The sequence below is a fragment of the Phaseolus vulgaris genome, chromosome 1 (genome assembly GCF_051622355.1).
Source record: "Phaseolus vulgaris cultivar YP4 chromosome 1, ASM5162235v1, whole genome shotgun sequence".
NCBI lineage: Eukaryota > Viridiplantae > Streptophyta > Magnoliopsida > Fabales > Fabaceae > Phaseolus > Phaseolus vulgaris.
The window spans coordinates 39,520,200-39,542,441 of record NC_143498.1 but is presented as its reverse complement, the minus strand read 5'-3'; the positions used below and the strand labels follow the sequence as shown (position 1 = coordinate 39,542,441).

Here is a 22,242-nt window from a genome sequence, read left to right as displayed (position 1 = left end):
CTGCAATGTAGCAACCTTCACGTTATGGACTCATTAGTTATAAAATCTTGCCCTCTACCTATCAGTCGTTTGCCCACATTCTGTGGCTTTTTCCTATCACCTACATTTGATCCTATTCAATTTGGATCAACTTAATCGATGCCTATTCCTGTTTTTTATGCTTATCTCCATACACTGTTATTCTGTGGTTTTTTATGCTTCTCTCCATACATTTGATCCTATTGTGATGTGATGATGAAGAACATGATGACAATGATATGGACAATTGAGACTTTTAATAACTTTTAGCTAATTAAGTAGTCCAACACTGCTAAATAACTTATTCAGCTTTGGACCTCTTATTCCCACCGAAACTGAAAGATCTTTGATGGAGCGTTAGGCAGGAGTTGAAGCATGAGCTAAAACATGATATTGTTTTAGCAAAAAGTTATTATATAAGGTTGGAGATCCATTTTAATTAGAGGTAAAAGAAATTCTTGATATATACTGGATGAACTTTATAGATAAATCGATTTTCTAAAATTGAATTATTTTTAAATTACACTTACTAATAATATGTTATCAAAGTCTACCTTAACTTAACTAAAGTTTGTTTTGTTGTACTTATCAATTGATGAGTTTGAATTTTTTTACAAAACCTCTATGAAAGAGAAGAGTCGGGAAGCTCCCAAGTGACACCACTTCCCTTTTAAAAGATTTGTACTTAATGCTTTTTAGAAGATATGTTTAAAAAAATATTAATAAACTTATATTACTCCATTGTTGTCTAGTCATGTGTGGATCATCTTCATTTTTAACTTTGTTATTTATAGTTTTTAGTGCCAATGATGATGAGGAGATAACTATGTTGAGTGGAAAAGGATAAGATTACTATAATGTACCTAACTATAATGATACATTTAGTTGCACTCGTGAATGTTGTTTCAGGAAGAAGATAAAGCAAGGTTGGTGCAGGAAACAAGCTTGCAAGTAAGGCAGATAAATAACTGGTTCATAAATCAAAGGAAAAGGAATTGGCATACTAATCCTTCATCTTCTAGTGGCTCCAAAAGCAAACGCAAGAGGTGAGTTTGTAGTTTATTAGCCTCTTTTGTATCCACCACATCATGCATTATAATTGGAATTATTTATATCGTGTTTGGATAACACACGATAATTAATAAACTCTACCCCACAAATTTATGGTTATACTATGAAAAAAGTCAAAGCAGGCTTTATCTTCATAAAAAATCAATTGATTATTTCTCATAATGAAACTATGCCAAACATATCCAAAAACCTTTTGACCCGGTGGTTGTAACTTGTAAGACTTATCTTGGAACACATGAGTTTGATCAATATGGTTTTAGGATTGTTTTTTTCATTTATATTTTGATAGACAATTTGTGAATCATGTAATCTAAACATACATTTAGGATGTTGAATGTTGTGTTTCTTGTGGGCAGTAGCAATGCAGGTGAAACAAGTAACCAGAGCTTCATGTGAATAAACACTGATTTGAACAGGGATTTTCCATTATATCATCCTGGTATTGCACCTTATATAAAAAAAATTATATGTTGTTGATGGTAGGTACTATGTGTTGTATTTTCAATATTTGTCATTTGCTTTCAAATGGTGAAGTGCATGCAGTAACCAAACTAATAATTCAAGAAAATCTCATTCTTATTATTCTCATTCATACCCTTTTACAATAGTATAAAACAAAACAGGATGTATAAAACTGAGACACAATAGCATTTGATAGTTGTAACATCTATTTAGTTAGTGTAGCAATTTAGTTGACTTATGAGTTTTGCATCTTTTGAAATCCAGGAGATTTGTGAGCATTCTTTTCTTAATTTTCTGCTTCACCAAATACACCTCATTATTTTAGAAGGAACGTTCACTTTTCTGGAAAAAAGAGCACTAGCTAGACAGTGCATATTAGAATTTCCACCATGTTTTCTGACATTTTGGCTATACTTTCTTTGATGAGTCTTAGCTACTTTGAGGAACATACTCTTGAATTATATGAAGCATATTGATTTGTAAGGTTAACATAAAAAGCAAATATTTAACTTTTGAATTTTGTGCAGGTTTATGACTACTGTTAGTTCCTTGAAATATATGTAGCTGAAGTGACTTATAATAGTCTGTCAGTTCTTCCACCACTTTAATTATTACCTTACCCACCATTATTTTAGTTGGTCAAATCTAATTATCACATTTGAGATGGTAAAATTTGTATATGTTGTTGATGGTAGGTACTATGTGTTGTATTTTCAATATCTGTCATTTGCTTTCAAATGGTGAAGTGCATGCAGTAACCAAACTAATAATTCAAGAAAAATCTCATTCTTATTATTCTAATTCATACCCTTTTACATTATGAAGGAGAAGTCTATTAAATCTCAGGTTATCTAGATACACAAGTATAAAATTGCAAATTAATTGTTAAAGTTGACCTGGTTTTGATGTTCATTACCTAGCTCTCCCAAGTTCAAACACTAAAAATCAGTTCCACTGTTTTTTATAATCATGCAAAACATGTATCCAAGTAACATTATAAGTTAAATTGTTTCCACTTTCTTTTTTGTTATCAAATTAGGTCAGATTATTATGCTTTCTTTTTTTATGATGCCATTTTTTTTTCCAAGAACCTACCATGAGCGATTGAAAGCCCTCCAATCAGACAACTTTGAAGGATCAACTTCCATTAGCCAACTGATCAATCCAACAACAAAACTTCAATGCTGGAAGGATGTTGTTGGAGGCAAGAGTAGAGGTCGATGTTATGGCACTGCAGACTTGGCTTCCAACATTCGCCATGGAGTGTCTTCTCTAACCCAACCTTCAATACTTGCTCCTTCCAGTGATTACTTTTCTCATAATGAACAACTTCATCAATAAGTGATGCAAGCAAATGAAAGAGCCGATCAAGCAACTCAAATAGCTGCTCAAGCAAATAAAAAATGTGCAATGTTGGAGGATAAAATAAAGTTCATGGAGCAAAAGTTAACCATGATGATGGAGCGACAACTGGGTAACACCTCAACAAGCACAAGTCAAGTTCACCCTCACTATGCTCAGAACTTTGATGATCAACCCCTACCTTGAGTTCATCATTTTGTAAGTTTTCTTAAAATAATATTTGTGTATGGTACTATAACTTGTTTTTCCTTGTATTAACTAGATTTTGTTTCATTACCTCATTGAGGATAGGTCATCTGTGCAATTCATCTTGAGCCTTATCATCAGGGGAAGGATACACAACTTTTGGGTAAGATGCATTTCTTAAGGTTTATGCTTTAGTGTTTAGACAAAGCTTAGTTTTGCTTAGCCCTTCCACAAGCTCTATCTTTTTTTTTATTGCAGATCTAGTTTCACTTTTGAAGTTAGTCTTAATTCCTAACCACCCTAAAGTTGCTTTTGGAGAAGTTTAGATGTGGCTGAAATATTAGTGTTTGATGTTATAAAATGATAAAAAAGTTTATTTTCCTTTGGTGGGTGATTAGATAGTAGAAGATACTGATTTACATGACATGCTTAGTATTCATTAGGATTCGGATATTTGAGACATCTCTTGAACCATCATCATCTTTATGTTATGTTCATTTCTTTTTTGTTATGTAGTTACAGTAGTAGTCTTCTTGTTTCTTTTTATAGTTCGGTTGCTGGCTTGCTTTATGTAAGTCATCTATTTTTGTTAAGATATGTATCTTTTCTCATATGCACATACAATCTCTGATTAAGTATAACAAAAGTAAGTATTTAAATGGAATATGAAGTATTATTTTCAACCTTTGTACACTTTCAAATTTATGCCTCAATACTTGTGTTTTATAAGAGTAGCTGTATAAAAAAAATTATTTATTATCAAAAGTTACTAACAATGTCATATCATTACACATTTTATTTATAGAAATTGATCCTTTGCATATATTAATAAAGTATGTTTACAAAATTATAATTTTATTTAATATATGTATTTATTAATTAGTAACTAATGCTTTTAATAATGAAATAATTATATATTTTTAGCTGTTAATGAAACTGTTAATAAATATTTTTTAAATGGACTATTTTTAATAAATTATTTGTATTTCTAAATAAAAGATGTCAATAGTGTTTTTTTATTGTTAAAATTTATGCTAGGAATCACAATGGAAGTATCAATAATGTTTATTAATAAATACTATTATACTTTTTTTTTTAGAGACAATATCATTTCTTTAGTAGTGTAGTGTGTAACCTAAAGTAAGTTAAATCTGAATCCTAATGATTTTTCAAGACAAGTAAAAAGTATAAAGAAAATTTATAAATATAACTTTTTTATTAAGAAAAACATTTCTTCATCGTATTGCTCTTAAAATAATTGTATCTTTAATAATTAATTATTAAAAAATATAAAAGGTCAAAAGTAGGATAAATGCAATAAGAAATAGAGAAATAGAGTAATTTTAAATTTCACATTAGTTAATGTAATTTTAAAATTGATTTATTTTAATAAAACAATATTTTTCTTTTTAATTATAATCAGATAAATTTAAAATATTTTTCAATAAAAAAATTGCACCCCTTCTTTGTGTGTTAGGCTAAGCCTACACTTCAAATAAATAATATTCGTGGACAAAAGTTTTGGATTTTCAATTAATTGAATTTCGTTCAGTGAGACTTGGCTTGCTCCACGACCAAATAATTGAGAAATTTTATTTAAATAGCCCGCACGAGCAAAATTGACTCGCATAGTAACCAAAACTCTCATGTTTTCAATTAAGTGAATTTCGTCCAACGAGGTATTTTCTCTCCCAACGACTTTATATGATTTAGAAATTCTACTAAAATAACAAGTGATCCAATTGGTTCAAATTGATTTTTTTTTTCATTTCTTATGTCAATAATTGAATATTTTGTTCCAAAACAACAATAACTTGAACTAATTTGACTCAATTGAAATATTCTAAATTTTTACCACTATAATATACATTATAACTCATTTAAAATTCACTCACTCAAACTATACAAATTTAATCTCAAACATCTTCAACTCTTTTATATCGAGCATACCGGACATAGCTAAACATCTGTCTACAAGAAACATTTAATCATTTTACACCATGAACATATTTAACATATCACCAAACATCCATCTTAAGATTCAAATAATTTGAATATACTCCACCAATACAAAATCTATATATAAAATTAAATATTGTTATCACATCACTTTCACACGTAGTTCATATAACCTAAGGTACTATCAAAACTTAATTAGCTTCCCTTACCTTTTTAAATTGCTTAAATCAAGTTTAAGCTATCAATTTCACTACTCTTACAAAAAGATTAAACTTGTAAAAAAAACACTTTTATCAACAATCTAAACATATCCCGTGCTCTTGAACTAGCAGAGACTCATCTTTGTCCGAGAAAGACTACATGCAAGACCCCTAGTCCACATGCATGAAACTTCTCAAAACTAACTCGAAAAATGAGTAAAGAGAAACTTACTCTAAAGAAAATTCTAATTTGGAAGCCTTGCTCTGTTCTCCACCAAAATTCCTAAGGTGAACTCTAATTTACAAAAGGATGAACATATCCTTTAGAAATCTAGAGAAAAGGTAGAGAGAAAGAGTTATTAAAGATGATGGTTTTTTAAAATGAAATTTGAATAGTTAATTTTTTTCTATTTATAAACTTTATACTTAAATTATAAAATATTCATAATTAATTTAGTTATACAACTTCAACTCTTAACAATTAACTAGGTTCTTACAAACATACTTCCAACAATTAGAAAAAAAATTATGAATAGACACCAATACTTGGTTATTTAAAAACAAATAGGAAGAATATAATTATGTTTTTTAGTTATGTAGGAAATTTAATTGTTATTTAGTAATATTAGAAATTTAGAATCATTTTAAAATGTTACACATAAACACATAACACATTATTATGTTACTTAGTTGTAGTTAAAACTTATGTTATTTGACTAGTTTTAAATAATTGTATCTCTTTTATTATAATTATTTATTCTTATTGATGTCATAACACTAAAAAAATCATTAAATAAAAATTAATTTTAGAGAGTAAAATAATTAATTATTATTTAACTAAATTAGGGACTTTTTATAAACTAAAAAAATTATTGGTATCTAAAGTAGTTTCTATTATTAATAAAAATTTATAAAATACTTTCTAACTTGGTATCTATCTATTAGCTACCAAGATTTTAGCCACTCACTAATTTATATTCTAAATTAGTCTCTATTAGTATTTTAGAGACCAATTTATAATCTAAAATATTAGTAGCTAAAACCTTGGTAGCTAATTTAGATACCAATTTAGAAATAATTTTATAAAGTTTTATTAATAATAAAAACCACTTTAGATACAAATAATTTTTTGGTCTCTAAAATGGTATCTAATTTAATTAATATAGTGACTATTTATTTTTGGTCTCTAAGTTTAGTTACTATTTAATAAGTTTCTTGTAGTGTAAATTGTCATTTCCTTCTTGTGGTATATGGAAAATTTTAAAAAATAAAAGAAAGTTTTGTCCAATTTTTGTTAAAGATTAATGAACTTTAGTTAAATTTATGAGTATATTAGTTAAGTTTTTCAATTTAATACTCACACTACAAGAAAATCATGAAATAGAAACCAATTTTTAGAGACAAAAAATAATTAGTTGTTATAATGACTAAATTGGAGACCATTTTAGAGACTAAAAAAATTTTGGTTTCTAATTTAGTTTCTATTATTGATAAATGGTTTCTAAATTGGTATCTAATTAGCAACCAAAGTTTTTGCTACCAAATTTAAAAACTAAATAATTGGTAGTTAAAACCTTGGTAGCTAATTAGATACTTATTTAGAAATCATTTAACAATAATAGAAACTAATTTAGAAACTATTTTTTTTTAGTTTCTAAAATGGTCTCTAATTTAGTTACGATAGCAACTAATTATTTTTGGTATCTAAAATTGGTTTCTATTTCATGTTTTTCTTGTAGTGTCAATATAGTAAACTTAATAATTAGTGCTAAATTGATTAAGAAATAATCATGTTTAGGATATAAAAAAAATCAAATACAAACTTGAAATTCATAATATAGAGGTATGATTTAATTAAGAAATAATTATAATTTTTTTTCATCTTAAGTATTAATTTATCAATTACTTTTCTTTAAGTCTATTTTATTATAAATCCATTTTATTATCACATAACCTTCACTGGATTATCTAAGATATTGATGTCATTACTAATGAAGAAGAATCAAATTAAGATGGGGGCAAGAAAGAACATATGAGATGATTAAACAATACTAACAAGAAATAGGAAGAAATAAGAAATAAATTAAAAAAATTACAAAAAGAAGATTCAAGAGAAATTATTTGTAACTTTTAGAATGTTCAATAATCTTCTAGAATATAAAGATTAGATGACTAAAGGTTGAAAAGAGACATGTAGAGTTGTCACTTCTTTCGCACGTCATTTTCAAGCACATATGATTGTTGTAACTTTCTCCACATGCCCTTTTCAAGTACACGTGATGGTTGTAACTTTATTCACTTTATCACTTTCAAGTATATATTAAGGTTGTAACTACTTCACATGTCTTCATAACTAATTGGATGTTTCATATATAATTAACACATGGTTAGTTAATTAACTTTGTTTAGTCATAAGGATTAATGTTCACATTAAGTGTAATCATTAGTTTGTGTTCACACTTAGGAATATTTAATCTTGTGTTTGCATTGCTTCATAACCATTATTCACGACTTTTTGTTGAATTCTATTAAAGCCTTCAACTCTTGTAAAAGACACTCTTGAATATTGAATACAATTCCTTTTGTGATAATATTTTGAGAGTATGAAATTCTTTCCTTTAGTTTTTACCTTGAATGTTGAACAAGGTGCTTTGATGTTTCCAAATCTGCTTTAAAGACTTGAAGAACATGCTGCAATGTTTGTGTGTTGTTTAGTAGATTTTGTATTGTCAATTCATTTCTAGTATTTATCCAAGCTCAGTTGACTCTTTATCTCTTTTAAAAGAAGTGTTTTCTAAAAAACTATGAAATTTTAGTTAGTTGTTTTTCAAATCAATTAGTTGAAAAAGTTGTTGTTCAAGGTCTTGTGACTACAACAAGTTTTTTATCTAGTTGATTTGTCACAACAACTGGTTGATTGATACTTAGTGTTTTTAAAAGGTTTTCAAAAAGCTTTTCTTTCTTTTTTCTTTTCTGTCAGGAAGAAACAGTTGGTTATTTCGATAGAACAACTAACTGTTTTATATGAAATCTTTAAAAATAAAATTAATTCAATCAGTTGTTTTTCAAAACAATTAGTTTTTTTTCTTTCAAAACAATCAGTTGTTTTTCTAACAGAATTCTGTTATGAATTCTAAACTATTTTTAAATGTTTCTAACTGTTTTTATTAATGATCTAACAGTTTTAACCACTTCTTTGAGTCTATATAAAGACTGTTATGTGATATTTTCAAATGGCTAAGAAATAGACTTTATTAAAAACCTTTTCAATAGAAGATCAAAAGCTTTTGGATCATTGCTTGTGTGAAGTAGGAACTGGATTTTCTATTCATTTGTACTAGTGCTTTATAAAGCCCATGTGTATTCTATTTCCTTATTTGAATACTGTAATTCTGTGTAAGTCAGTTTTAGAAACGGTTTCTGGAAACTGTGTCATTGATCAAGAGTGTTTTGTGGTCTTGAGGGGTTCAAGATCAACATTCTTAGTGTGTTTTGTAATCTAATTTTGATTACATAGTGGATTCTCAGTGGTTAGCATAGAACTGGATGTAGCTCCTAGTTAAGAGTGAACTAGTATAAATATCTTTGTGAATCTCTCTTTCCCTACTCTTATACACTACTTTGTAATATGTTTTTATTTAGTGATATGAACAATCAATTGCTTCGATAAAACAACTGGTTGATTTTTCATAAAGAACTATAAATATGATATTTATCCAGTTGAACAGAAAATCAATTGGTTGATTTTACCAAACTTTTCACTCTACTTCCAATCATTGCGGCTTGTGAAAACAATTCACTCTCCTCTTATTTTGACCACACATTCTAACATTGAAGAGCTTCTTCAAGTGACAAATCTTCATTGCATTTGTCCTCATAATTCCTTTTCAAGGTAGCGTGTTCTAATCCTTTTTCTCATCTCAATCAATTGTCTACTTTTTTTTACGTCTTTGTTCTTGAATCTGTCTTGTTTCTATTAGTTGTTGCAAGCTATCAAGCTTCTTCGATGGAAAATGACTTCTTTCTACACGTATTTGAGTTGATACATCATTTTACCTTCCAAGAAACACATCAAAGTATTTAGTTTTTATTCATTAAATCTATTACAATAACTTTTATTAGTTTTAAAAGAATTAACTTAGTTAATATTGATATATTAGTTTAATAAGCAATAAGGAAACTTTGAGTGTGGTTATGTGTCATGTATTGGATATGGATAATATTTTGAGTGGGTATCATATATTTTTGGGATTATTTAATAACATATCTTAACTTTTTCGATAATTTACTTAGTTTTAGTTTAAATTTTTAATAATAGAAAACTAACATATACAATACATGTACATATAAAATAATTAACTTAGTTGATATTAATATATTAGTTTAGTAAACAATAAGGAAACTTTGAGTGTGGTTATTGTGTCATGTAATGGATGTGAATAATATTTTGTGTGGATATCATAGATTTTCAGGATTAAGTAATAAGTGTATGTGCGGGTGTGAGTGCGGGTGCATGTGTGGGTATGTGTGCAAGTGTGAGTGTGGATGTGTGTGGGGTGTGTGTACATGCGTGTGCATGCATGTGCAAGTGTGTGCGTGTGTGTACTTGCGCTTGTGTTTGTATGTTTACGTATGCGAGTACGTGCATTTGTGTGCACAGGTGTAAGTGTGGATGTGTGTCTATGCGTGTGTGGTTGCGAGCGCGTATGGGGGGTGCCTATGGAGGGTGTGAGGGTGTGTGCGTGTGTGTGTGTGCGTGTGTGCGTGTGTGAATGTGTGTGTTTTTTTTTCTCTTGTTATTTTTTAGAATTCTAATATGTTCTTTAATTCTTGTTCTAAATTTTAAATTAAAAAGAACATAATCAAATTCTGAAATTGATCTACTCTTAAATATTCTTTCAAAAAGATTTTTTAAATTTTTTTTATAATTCAATTTACTGTTTGATAGCTTGAAACCTTCATGCATTGGCTTGATTCTTGACTTGTAGAATGGATTAGCAGAAGCAATGAGGAATGGAGGTCAAGGAGGAGCTACAAATAACTCTTGGTTCCTTGGAATGTCGTGAGGAGTGTGGAGAGTGGTAGGTTAGGCCTAATCACTTGAAGAAAATGAGAGAGAGATAAAAAAAAGGTGTCTACCCTAGATAGAGGAGACAAAGAGAGTTTGCTTGCAATGTTGGCAGCATAAATATAATATACTTGATCTAAAATTTTAAGAGCCAAACATCCTTATTTATAAGTATAGGGTCTCAAAATACAAAAGAAATGGTGGGAGTTTTGAATTTGAAATAGGCGCCTAAAACAAGTCACATGACAAGCGTGAAGGCATGTGATCAATGTGCTTAACCTAGGAGTGCAAGGTCTTATGTGACCAACCTAGGGTTTAAGAGGGGTCGTTATTTAAGAAAAATAAAAGCAAAAAATCTATAATATTTTTTAACAAGAATTTTAAATCTTATTCTAACTTATACCACTAAGTTATGACTCTTTTAAACATGTATAAAAGTATGTCTCTACTTGAGGTAGCTAAATTCCATTTTTCTTGTATTCTTTTTGCCATTATCCTATTAGTTAGTCTTTTATTGGGGACTCTGCCATCAACACCCTTTGATTATAACACTTGAAACTCCAAGGAAAGCATCACACTCCATAAGAAGAAAGAATACCAAAGTACATTGCTTGATGTATCAATTTTCGAACAAAATAAGAAAAACGATAAAGTTAGAGACACTTTTTTTCACTCACTTTTTCCACCTAAAAAAAATTATTTATTGCTTTAATAAGCTAAGTTAAACTTTTGTTCACCTTATTCACATGAAAATAAGAAAAGTATAAAATATATGGCAATAGAACTTTTTAAAAAGTGTCGTAATTTTAAACATAATTATAGATTAGGCCATTAGTTTATTCAAATAAATAAATTTTAAAACCCATTTTGCTTTGAAAACAACTTTACATAGTAAATAGATAAAATATTTAATCCATATATATTAGAAAAATTATTGTCAAATATATAAACCGATTCCAGGTGGTGTCATTATAGGCTATAGTGAAGGTGAGTGGAAGACTTTATTGGTTTACCTTCTACAAAGAAATAATATATATATATATATATGACCTTTAAAATTGATGGAAATCTACACTCCTTCAACTTTCACACAAGTGATACAACTTTGCAACACCTGTACGTTGAATTGTATTGACAAATTTATGAGTTTGAGAGAAAAAAAAGAGTATGAATAATAGTTCAATTTGTTTATAGGTTAAAATTAATTTACACTACAATAAAAGAAAATCATGAAATATAAACCAATTTGAAAACTAAAGTAATTAATTGTAATAGTAACTAAATTAGATACTATTTTAAAAATTAAAAAGAAATTTGGTTTCTAAATTAGTTTCTATTATTTTCTATTATTGTTAAATAGTTTCTAAATTGGTATCTAATTAGCCACCAAGATTTTTGCTACCAAATTTAGAAACTAAATAATTGGTAGTTAAAACCTTAGTTGCTAATTAGATACCAATTTAGAAACTATTTAACAACAATAAAAAATAATAGAAACTAATTTAGAAATCAATTTTTTTTTTTTAGTTTATAAAATGGTCTCTATTTTAGTTCCTATTGTAACTAATTATTTTGGTCTCCAAAAATTGGTTTCTATTTCATGATTTTCTTATAGTGTTATATATAAGTTAGAAAATAAAACTTTGAAAAGTTATGTTATAATTTTTACAAATTAACTAATTCATAAGTTAATTTTAATTTTCTAAATATGATTTTTTTTTTACATCTTTACCTATATATAAAGAGGATTCTCCTTATAACTATTTTTTTGGTGTACATAAATTTCTTCCGATTTAATCATTATTTAATATATCTCATTTTATTAGTATAATGGAGTATTTTGTCATTTCATAAGAATTACTTAAAAAATAAAATTATTTTTTAATTTAATATTAATGTATAGTTTTATAGGCAAACTGACTCCATACTCTTTCCTTAAATTTCTTATTTTAAGAAAACAATAGGAAGAAAGAGAACATACTCTCACACGTTTCTACACCAAATCTCACATATAAAATAAAATAACATTTATTTTCAATCACTCTCCTCACATCATTTCAAGCAACTATATTATTTGGTAAAACCATTATTCTTTTGTATCTACCATCAAGTCAATCACAACTTTAACGTGAACATCATCACTCACTCTGATCCCAAAACTACCAATGAAAGAAGAGAAAAAATTTGAAAAAATTCCGCTAGTATTTATAAAGAAATTTATATGGAAAAATAGGCTACTTAGTTCGTTTGGATCTATTCCGTCCAAAATGTCTGAAATGGAGTTATGTGAATTGTAAGTTCTGATCCCATCTCGTTAGGTGACTGGAAAGTCACCAATTTTTTTAATAATAATTTTATTATTCTTTTTAAAATGTATAAAAACACACTTAATTAATAATTTTAATTGGATAAATTTAAAGATTATTTTTCTAAAAATTTAAATTAATTTATTATAATTAATAATTTATAAGTGCTAATTATTTAAATTAAAATATTATTATATATTTTAATATTTTAAATAATATAATAAAATATAAATTTTAAAATTATTTTTTATTTTAACTTTTTAGTTTATAAAAAAAATATCTACAAGTCAAGTGGCCTCACTCCAATTTTGACCAGTGATGATGATGAAACCAAAGAAACCAAAACAAGTTGAGCTGATTAAAATATCAATCCTTCCACCAAATTAATTAACGACAAGCAACAATTAGATATATAATAATGAAGAAAAATCATTATTATCACACGTTAAGGTCCTTCTGCATTCAGAATAAGGAGTTTTTTTTTTTCTAACTTGTTCTTACCTCTTTAATTATTCATTCTCATTTTTTAATACTTTTAAAAGAAATCATTTATCCCAAATATAATTTTGTATCATAATACAAATTTAATAAACGAATTACTAAAATATATATATACTTTTTTCAGCACAATGTTTTGAATCGTAGGCCAAACCAACTAAGCGTACAGAACTTAAATCAAAATTATATTTACTTGAGACAATAATTTAATTTTAGGAAAAAAAATAAAAAATAAAAAATATTTTCTTCTAATCTAAAATAATTTATGTATAAGATAAATTTATAGAAGGTATTAGATATAAAAGATCACTTATACGCGATCACAAGTTTAATTACAGCAGTTTTCTTTGTTTTCAATCTTTTTACCGTATCAATGACAATATCAATGATAATGCATTCTTATTTGGTATGGGACCTGACAATCCAATAATATTTGATTTTTCTGAGTATCGTGTTTATCTCGATACTGGTCATCAATAATATAGTTCATGATTCATTAATGATATAGTTCATCAATATATACTTCATTGTAAACTCTATAAATAAATATATTAAATAAAATAAAAATTGTTATAATATTAACAATACTCAAAATACTCACTTGAGTGTTGGAAAATCTTTTGTAACGGAAAATCTTTTGTAAGAACACTCTCTTATAGAAAGAAGAAATCTAAACACGAGAGGAAAGAAAGTATGATCGAGGGAGAAAAATTAGTTATTCAGTCGATAGTAGGAACTATCTAGACCTCTTAGTAATATTTCTTAATAATTTATTTCAAATTGATCAATAAAAAAAGTATAGGAAGTAATTTTTTAGATTGAACTAACAAAATCAAGTTTATTTATTTTGTGTATGTTGAAGATCTCATATCGACTAGAGTTGAAAACATTTTGTAATATATAAGTTGTAGAAATCTCATCTTATAAATCGATTTCACAATGTTGAATTAGATTTAAATTTTATTTCTTAATTTCATAATAATCTATAAAAAAAATGTTTTTATAATAATGCAGAAATTGATTAAGAAATTTAAAGATAGTTCCCAGAAATTTCATTCCAATCAAAATTATTGAGTTGGAAATTTATGAATGATGAATCTGAGCTGTGTTTTGTTGTTATTGGAGGTACTTGGTGGATGATGCAATCCTTGACACGTCATCGAGATTGACCTGATAGAAAATGCAGAACAAAAATGGAGTTTTCCAAATTTCTAAGTCTCCTTATTTTTCTATATATAAAGCAACTAGTTTTGGAACTTACATTGCCATTCCCTCTTCTATTATTCCTTCTTCCTAAACATTTTTCTCATCAAAATGCTTCCATTTCACTCCTTCATTTCACTCCTATTTATGCTTCTAATCACTCATTCTGCCATAACAGGTATCTTTCACTACTCATTATTTATTCAAAAAAAGTTCTATCTCACTTTCATTTCACAATTCTTTTAATAATAAATATTATATTTTGTTAATAAAAATTCATGTAAACAAAATTTTAAAATAAAATAATATTATATTTAGTTGTGAAATGAAGGTGGAAAAAATTGTAGATGTTAAAGAATTATCACCCTTATTGTAGGATATAAATAAAACGCTATACTCACAATTGTTTTTTTAATTTTAAACAAAAATATTTAAAAACAATGCTTTAAAATATAAACTTATAACTTCAAATAATATTAAAGTATATTTCAAATAATTTTTTTTGAAAACAATTTCAATTTCATAGGTATAAATGAAAACAATGCATACGTAAAATTACATTCTTAACAATGATTAATATTTTTTTATCAATAACTTCACTTGATATTTTTTATAAAATATTTAAATAAATTTTACTAACTATGATTAGTTGGTAATAATTAGTTATGCATGTGAGAGGTATTTGAAGTCTAACCCAAGTAGTAGTATTTTTATCTACTGACCATTGGTAGTATTTTGTTGCATCTAACTCAGAAGCACAATCTGGAGTATGTTATGGAAGACTTGGCAACGACTTGCCATCTCCCAGAGAAGTTGTGGGACTCTACAATCAATACAACATTGGCAGGATGAGAATTTATGATCCAAATCCAGAAGTTCTTGGAGCTTTGAGAGGCTCCACTATTCAGCTGCTGTTAGACATTCCAAATAAAGACCTCGGAAATCTAGCATCTAGCCAAGTGAATGCAAACAAATGGGTGCAAGACAACATAAAAAACTATGCCAATGTCAGATTCAGATACATTGCTGTGGGAAATGAAGTAAAGCCTGAAGATTCAGCTGCACCGTTTGTAGTGCCTGCAATGCAAAACATTCAAAATGCCATTTCTGCAGCAGGCCTTGGAAACCAAATAAAAGTTTCCACTGCCATTGAGACTGGTGCCTTGGCCGAATCATTCCCTCCATCAAAAGGCTCCTTCAAGTCTAACTATAGAGCAGCATATATTGATGGTGTCATAAGATTTCTGGTGAACAATAACTCCCCATTATTGGTTAATGTTTACACTTATTTCGCTTACGCCAAATCTGGGGACATTAGTCTTGATTATGCTCTTTTCACTTCTCCTTCGGTGGTGGTGAATGATGGTTCACATGGTTATAGAAACCTTTTTTATGCTATGGTGGATGCTGTTTATTCTGCATTGGAAAAAGTAGGGGGAGGGTCACTGAACATAGTTGTGTCTGAGACTGGATGGCCTTCTTCTGGTGGGAAGGGAACTACACTTGACAATGCAAGAACTCACAACACAAAGTTGGTTCAACATGTCAAAAGTGGAACTCCAAAAAGACCTGGTAAACCTATTGAAACATATTTGTTTGCCATGTTTGATGAAAATCAGAAGCATCCAGAGCATGAGAAATTTTGGGGGCTCTTCCGTCCAGATAAAACGCCCAAATACTCTATTAATTTGAATTAGTTAATACAACCAAAATTTATAAGGAATAAGGGCTATGATTCCAGAGGAGACTCTTCCATAATATCTCCATTGTTGGAATCTTATTACCCATTTACTATCAAACTTTGATGCTTTCAATAAAACTTTTCCTTTTCATTTGCCATATAATTATGACACAAACCTACACATTTATATTATCTTAAGATGACAGAGAGAGGCTTGCTCCAAAGTATAAAAGTATTATTAATTAATATAAACAAAATACCAATTCATTTGTTTAAATTATGGTATGTATTCTCCTTGACATGAGTCGAAATGATGCGATGTGATGTGACTTTCATATTATCTTTTTACAAACTCCAACTCTTCATGTTGGAAGTCACACAATGATGAGGGAGATTTCACCTACAGAAGATTATGTTATGCTCAAGTCAGTAAAAACATAAAATATACGAGTGTAATATGTATTAAAAATATATGAGGCGTGGGTATGACAGTTTTAATTGTCTATGCATACATTCTCACCACACAACTTTATCATGCCGCTTTTAAAGATCTTCCTATTCCTATGATTCCACAATTCAGCTACCATAGCTACCCACACACAATCCCACATCTGGTTAACACTTTTATTCACCCCGCTAATCTTGAAATTTAAAAAATGCATTTTTGGCTCCTAATGATCTGTCAAAGTCACCCCATCCACTCGTAACACTTGGACCATACTAGTCAGGCAACTTTGCACGTGCAAAAGTGGTGAGACGTAGTTTCTTTTTCCTCCCCACACAAACAACAAATTCAACTATCCATTCTGATCCCTCTTGGCAAATTCGCTCTAGTCAAAATCTTATCTTCAAGAACCCTCCAAGTTGTAACAAGAGGTGACGGTTGAGCCTTAATCTTCCAAAAACCCACGTATAAATCCCCCTCTTCCCCATGGACATCTTCTTTAAGGAATTTATATGCAAGCAGATTGAAAAAAGCCTCAGAAATTTGGTCTTGAGATTCACATTTCCAACCCACTTATCCTCCCACAGCTTTATCTCCCTCCCATTCCCAATCTCTCACATGCAATTATCCTCAAACTTGCCTTTCCAACCCTCAATCGCCCACACGTCCTTCAAATCCCTCCACCAAAGTGAATCTAAGTTACTTTTCTTTTGATCCCTAAGGTCCTTCCATCCTCCATATTTTCAATCCAATACTTCTTTCCACAAGCCCTTCTTCTCAAACCCTAACCACCATATCCACTTTCCCAACAAAGCAATATTGAACCGCCTAATCTCTATCATTCCCAACCCTTCCACTTCCTTCGACCCACATACCTTTTTACACAAAGACCATGCTATTTTCCTTTCATCCAAGCCCCAGTCCCATAAAAAATTCCTCTATATCTTCACTACTTCCTTCACCACCATAACCGACATTTTATACATAGACAGATAGAACAGGGAAAGAGAAGATAGCACAAATTTTATTAAACAGAGTCTCCAACCATTGAAATAAACTTGCCTTTCCATCTACCTAACCTATTCATCACTCTATCCACCATCCCTTCCCAGAACTTGCTTCTTTTGTGACAACCCCCAACTAGCATCCCCAAATACTTGAACAACATCTTCATCATATCACAATTCAAGATAGTCGCACATCGTTGTAACAAATTTAGGTTGCTTCCCACCCCTCTATGTTACTCTTCTGAAATTCACCTTTAAACCTAAAGCTAATTCGAAACAATTTATAATTACTTTGATAACAAACACGTTTTTCATATTTGCTTTGCTGAAGAACAATGTATCGTTCGTGTACTGTAGCACATTAACCTTAATGGACCTGTCACCAATCTTCAGGCTTTCAAGAACCTCTTTCTCAACCGCCTTCCTTACTACCCCAGCTAACCCTTCTGCCACAATGAGGAAAAGAAAAGGTGTTGGAGGATCACCTTGTCTCAACCCCTTCCGTGGTTTGAATTCCTGTGTAGGACTCCCATTTACTAGCACAGACACCGAAGAAGACTCGAGGCATGCTCTAACCCATCCAATCCACTTTCTGCAAAAACCTAGTTTTTCCATCATGTAGTAAAGAAAATCCTACTTGACAGAGTCGTCTACCTTTTCGTAGTCCACTTTGAAGACAATACAACTGGTCTTTCTCCTATTCACTTCATCCAGAACTTCGTTTACCACTAGAACGTTGTCTGTTAACCCCCTGCCCTCTAGAAACACTAACTGCCTACCTTCAATGACTTTGTGTAAAAATTTCTTCAACCTTAAAGACATAATTTTGGACACAATTTTGTACATACAGTCAACCAGGGATATCGGTCTCAAATTGTTCAGAACCTGTGGATTGTCAACTTTAGGAATCTAGGAGATAAATTAAGCACTTGTCCCCCTTGGCCATCTTCCATCTTCCTCAAAATCACGAATTGTCGTAATCATGTCAACCTTAAGCTCATCCTAACAGAACTTTAAGAACCTAAAATTGAAGTCATCCGGTCCTGGGCTTTTGTCACTACCACAACACCACACTACGTGTTTTATCTTTTCTTTGGTTATTCTTCCGACCAGCATAACATTGTCTTCTTCTGAAAGTGTAGATGTGTTATCTAACCTGACACGTGTACTTGGCTCACCTTCGAAACTTTGTTTGAAGAAATCTCTAACCTTTTCCTTTACCGCACTCTGCTCCTCATACCATTGTCCTTGTTCTCTCACCCTGTTAATGTCATTCCTAGCTCTTCTTTATTTAATAATCGAGTGGAAATATCTTGTATTCAAGTCCCCTTTGCTTCAACCATCTCTGACGCGCCTTCTGCTGTAATAAGGCTTCCTGTCTATAATTATTTTTACTATGTTCTGCTACCAACCACTTTATGTTCTCCCATCATTCTTCATCCAGCTCATTCTCATCATCCTTTGCATCTAGCTCCTGGATTTCTTTTTGTAAATCTTCCCCCAGCTGATCAATATTACCGAAAACCTCTCTATTCCAGTCTTTGAGATCATCTTTCCACATCTTCAACTTCTCTTTAAAACAAAAATCCCACTTCCTTGCAATTCATACCCCGCCCATTTCTTACTAACAAAATCCTTGAACCTGCCATCTTTTTCCAGATGTCCAACGACCTAAACGGTTTCGGACTCCAATCCGTGATATTTGTTTCTAACACTAGAGCACAATGCTCAGACACATCGATCTGTCTAAGACAGAATATTTACTATTGGGCCACTTTTCCAGCCATTCCCTCGACACCAAGATTCAATCAATTCTACTCTTCATTAGGTCGTTTGGTTTATACCAAGTATACTTTCATCCCACCATTAAAATATCAACCAACTTTGTACCTTCGATAAAATCATTGAACCTTCTCATCTCCCTACTCTGATCAACATCATTTCCTGTGTTCCTCATTTCACATGATCTCCTAATAAAATTAAAGTCCCCTACCACGCATCAGGCCTTTTCAATTTGCCCCCTCCTCCTCTCTCAGACCTCCTCCCAAACTGCCCTTTTATCCGCCAAAAAGCCAGAATTATACATATTAACAATAATGATTTGTACAGGCTCTCCTATCTTCCATTCCCCTTCAATAATACTGTAATTATTCCCATTAGTAATTGTACTGAGACGAAAAAAACTACTCCTCCACATCGTGATGACCCCTCTAGCATTATTTCCAGCCCCATTTTCAACTCATTCCACTTCATTAGTACCCCACATTTTATAAATCTCTTCCCTCCTCAACTCCTTGCACTTTTTCTCTTGTAAACACACCCAATCCACTTGTTCTTTCTTAATCAACTCACCCAAATATTTATGTATGCTTCCTCGCCTCCCCTAATATTCATACTAATTAGTTTCATCATCAGAGAAATTGTTCTTTACCCTGCTTGAGTTCTCCCTCCTATCTGCAAATTTGTCTCTAATCTCCATAGCTTGTAAATGTCAAATAACAATATCGTCCTCTCCCAAAAAGGAAAACCCCACCTCCTTTCTAATATTCCAGGCCTAAAAGCTTATAAATAGTCGTCTTTCATCCAAAACAACCTATTAGAGTTCCTGACTACACTATCAGATAAGCAGTTATTTAAACTCTAAGATTCTAACCTTAGTTCCCATTGATTTCCCGACATGATTCTCGTTCCCATTCCTCTTCTTGATAATTCTCTGGTTCCCTTTCCTTCACTTGCGTTTTCGCATGGCGAATTTTCACAATCTTCCTTCTCTTTCGTATTCACGTCCCCATATATCTTCCGTCTTCACTCCCCACAAAAACAGTACCGTCGACGACCATCTCCTCCGAGCCCGCGTCGCCAATGCCCATCTCCTCCAAACCTGCGCCGCCAACAACCTTCTCCCCAGTTGCATCGCCAACATCCTTCTCCTGCACCGCGCCACCGTCTATCTTCTCCACCGTCTCGTCGCCATTGCTTCGCAAGGACGTGGTTTCCCTCGCCCTTGATCGTAAGCTATAATGGTTGCCTTTGGACGACATTGCTCTAACATCCTTCGTCTTGGTTGTTTCGTTTCTTGGGTCCTTCGTCTCCAAGGGTGCCTAGCCTCGAGAGAAGTTTAATCTTGCCTCACGCCTATCTTCCTTCCTTCTTCTCCCCAGCTTTCCCGTGCCTCTCCTCTCTGTTAAGGTTGTTCCCACTCCCGCTGGACTCGCACGCGCAACGTGAGCAACCAGCGGGGTCGTGCCTCCCCTCACCATCATGGGCATTACCGCTACTTGGTTCACGCATAACATGTGAGCTTTGTGCTTGCAACACCCTCCCTGGTTGTTCATCTTCCACCTCCCTTGAGCCCAACCACATAAAAACAGTAAACATACTCCTTTATCTCCTTTTGGATCAATTATGTCAACCTTCTTCACAGTCCTACCTGTTGTTTCACTTCCTTTTTGCGTATTAACCTGTTGCACTAACACATTCTCAAAAGACATTTTGCTAAACCTTCTTTACTCATGCAAGCATTGTACCCTTCCATATTAGTGTAACCACCTCCGCAGCTCGATACCCTACCACCACTCGTGATTCCGTTGCACGCTTCTCCCCCCTGACTTGAAACCCCCACTGTCAGAAACTTCACGGACACCTCTTCTCCGTCGGCCACCCCTACGTCATATAGGTGACCATAGTCAGAACCCTCAGAATCATAGAACTCTTCTTTGAACATCTCCTCTGACCCGGTATTCGAGTTCCCTCCCTGCACTGCTCTTCACTTCTGATGAGGACCACAAACACATACGCTCGTGATGGAGTTCTCCTCTTCTATCACAACCTTACACAGTGTTTCATTAAACCTAACGTTCTTCACCGTGCGTGCCTATCCGAACAGAAAAACCCTCACCCGCATCCTTGCATACTCGAGAACCTTTTGCTCCAACGTTGCCACGTCAAGTTCTACCAAAGATCCTACCAGAGCAGCTACTTGTTCGAAACATTGTTTGTTCCAGAACTTAATAGGTATTCTTCTACATATGACCTAGACAAGCTTGTCTTCCACGACAAACTTCTCTTCCCAAGGAACTACTGATTCAAAAGCCTTTGCAAATCAATCCTTATTCTCAAGTAACGATTTTTGAATCGCTTCTGCCAAATCCCCGGACAACAAAACATAGTTCCCCACTAAGTACCTCACTTTGATAAACTTGAATCCTTTTATTATGAAACTCTCCTTCACAGACTAATCCGCCTTCATAGACCAAAAGATACCCACAAGACAACATTACGAATTTTTAATCATGTCATTTGGCTTGACTAATCCGCCTTCTACATTTCAAGCAACTATGAATGATCTTCTTTGACCCTATTTAGGACGGTTAGTCCTAGTTTATTTTATGATATTTTAATTTACAATCCTACATTGCAAGATTATATTACTCACTTACAGATTATTCTGGATCTCTTATAAACTAAGCAAATCTTTTTGAAGTTAACTAATGCTCTGTTTGTATCTATGTATACACTGTACATGCGGATGGAAAAAGGCAGAAATTTTTTGTTTGTTTCTAGTCATTTACACGGATGGAAAGGCGAAGAAAGATGAATGAGGAGGTATAAGCAATCTTCTCATAGTTGAGAAGAAAGTGGAACCCAGCAGAGAAAGCCACATAAGATTTTTTTTAGTTTCCGTTTTTGCCCTCAAATAAATGTGCTTTTGTCCAGTGTAATATTTGAATAGAAAACATTCTCAAAAATAATTTTCTTATATTAATAATAATAAAA

General features: G+C 31.4%; 1 protein-coding gene across 1 annotated transcript; it reads left to right on the top strand.

Moving 5' to 3' along the window:
* Positions 1-14,392: 14,392 nt before the first annotated feature.
* LOC137814011 (glucan endo-1,3-beta-glucosidase) lies at positions 14,393-16,172 on the top strand. Its single transcript, XM_068616527.2, has 2 exons — positions 14,393-14,511; positions 15,087-16,172. The coding sequence occupies exons 1-2, from the start codon at positions 14,445-14,447 to the stop codon at positions 16,028-16,030; spliced, it is 1,011 nt and encodes a 336-aa protein (XP_068472628.1). The 5' UTR covers positions 14,393-14,444; the 3' UTR covers positions 16,031-16,172.
* The last annotated feature ends 6,070 nt before the right edge of the window (positions 16,173-22,242 follow it).

Bases quoted from the DNA above. Each gene is read 5' to 3' on its own strand.
- LOC137814011 (XM_068616527.2), top strand. From the start codon at position 14,445: ATGCTTCCATTTCACTCCTTCATTTCACTCCTATTTATGCTTCTAATC. The intron at 14,512-15,086 runs GTATCTTTCACT...CATCTAACTCAG, and splicing joins CACTCATTCTGCCATAACAG to AAGCACAATCTGGAGTATGT.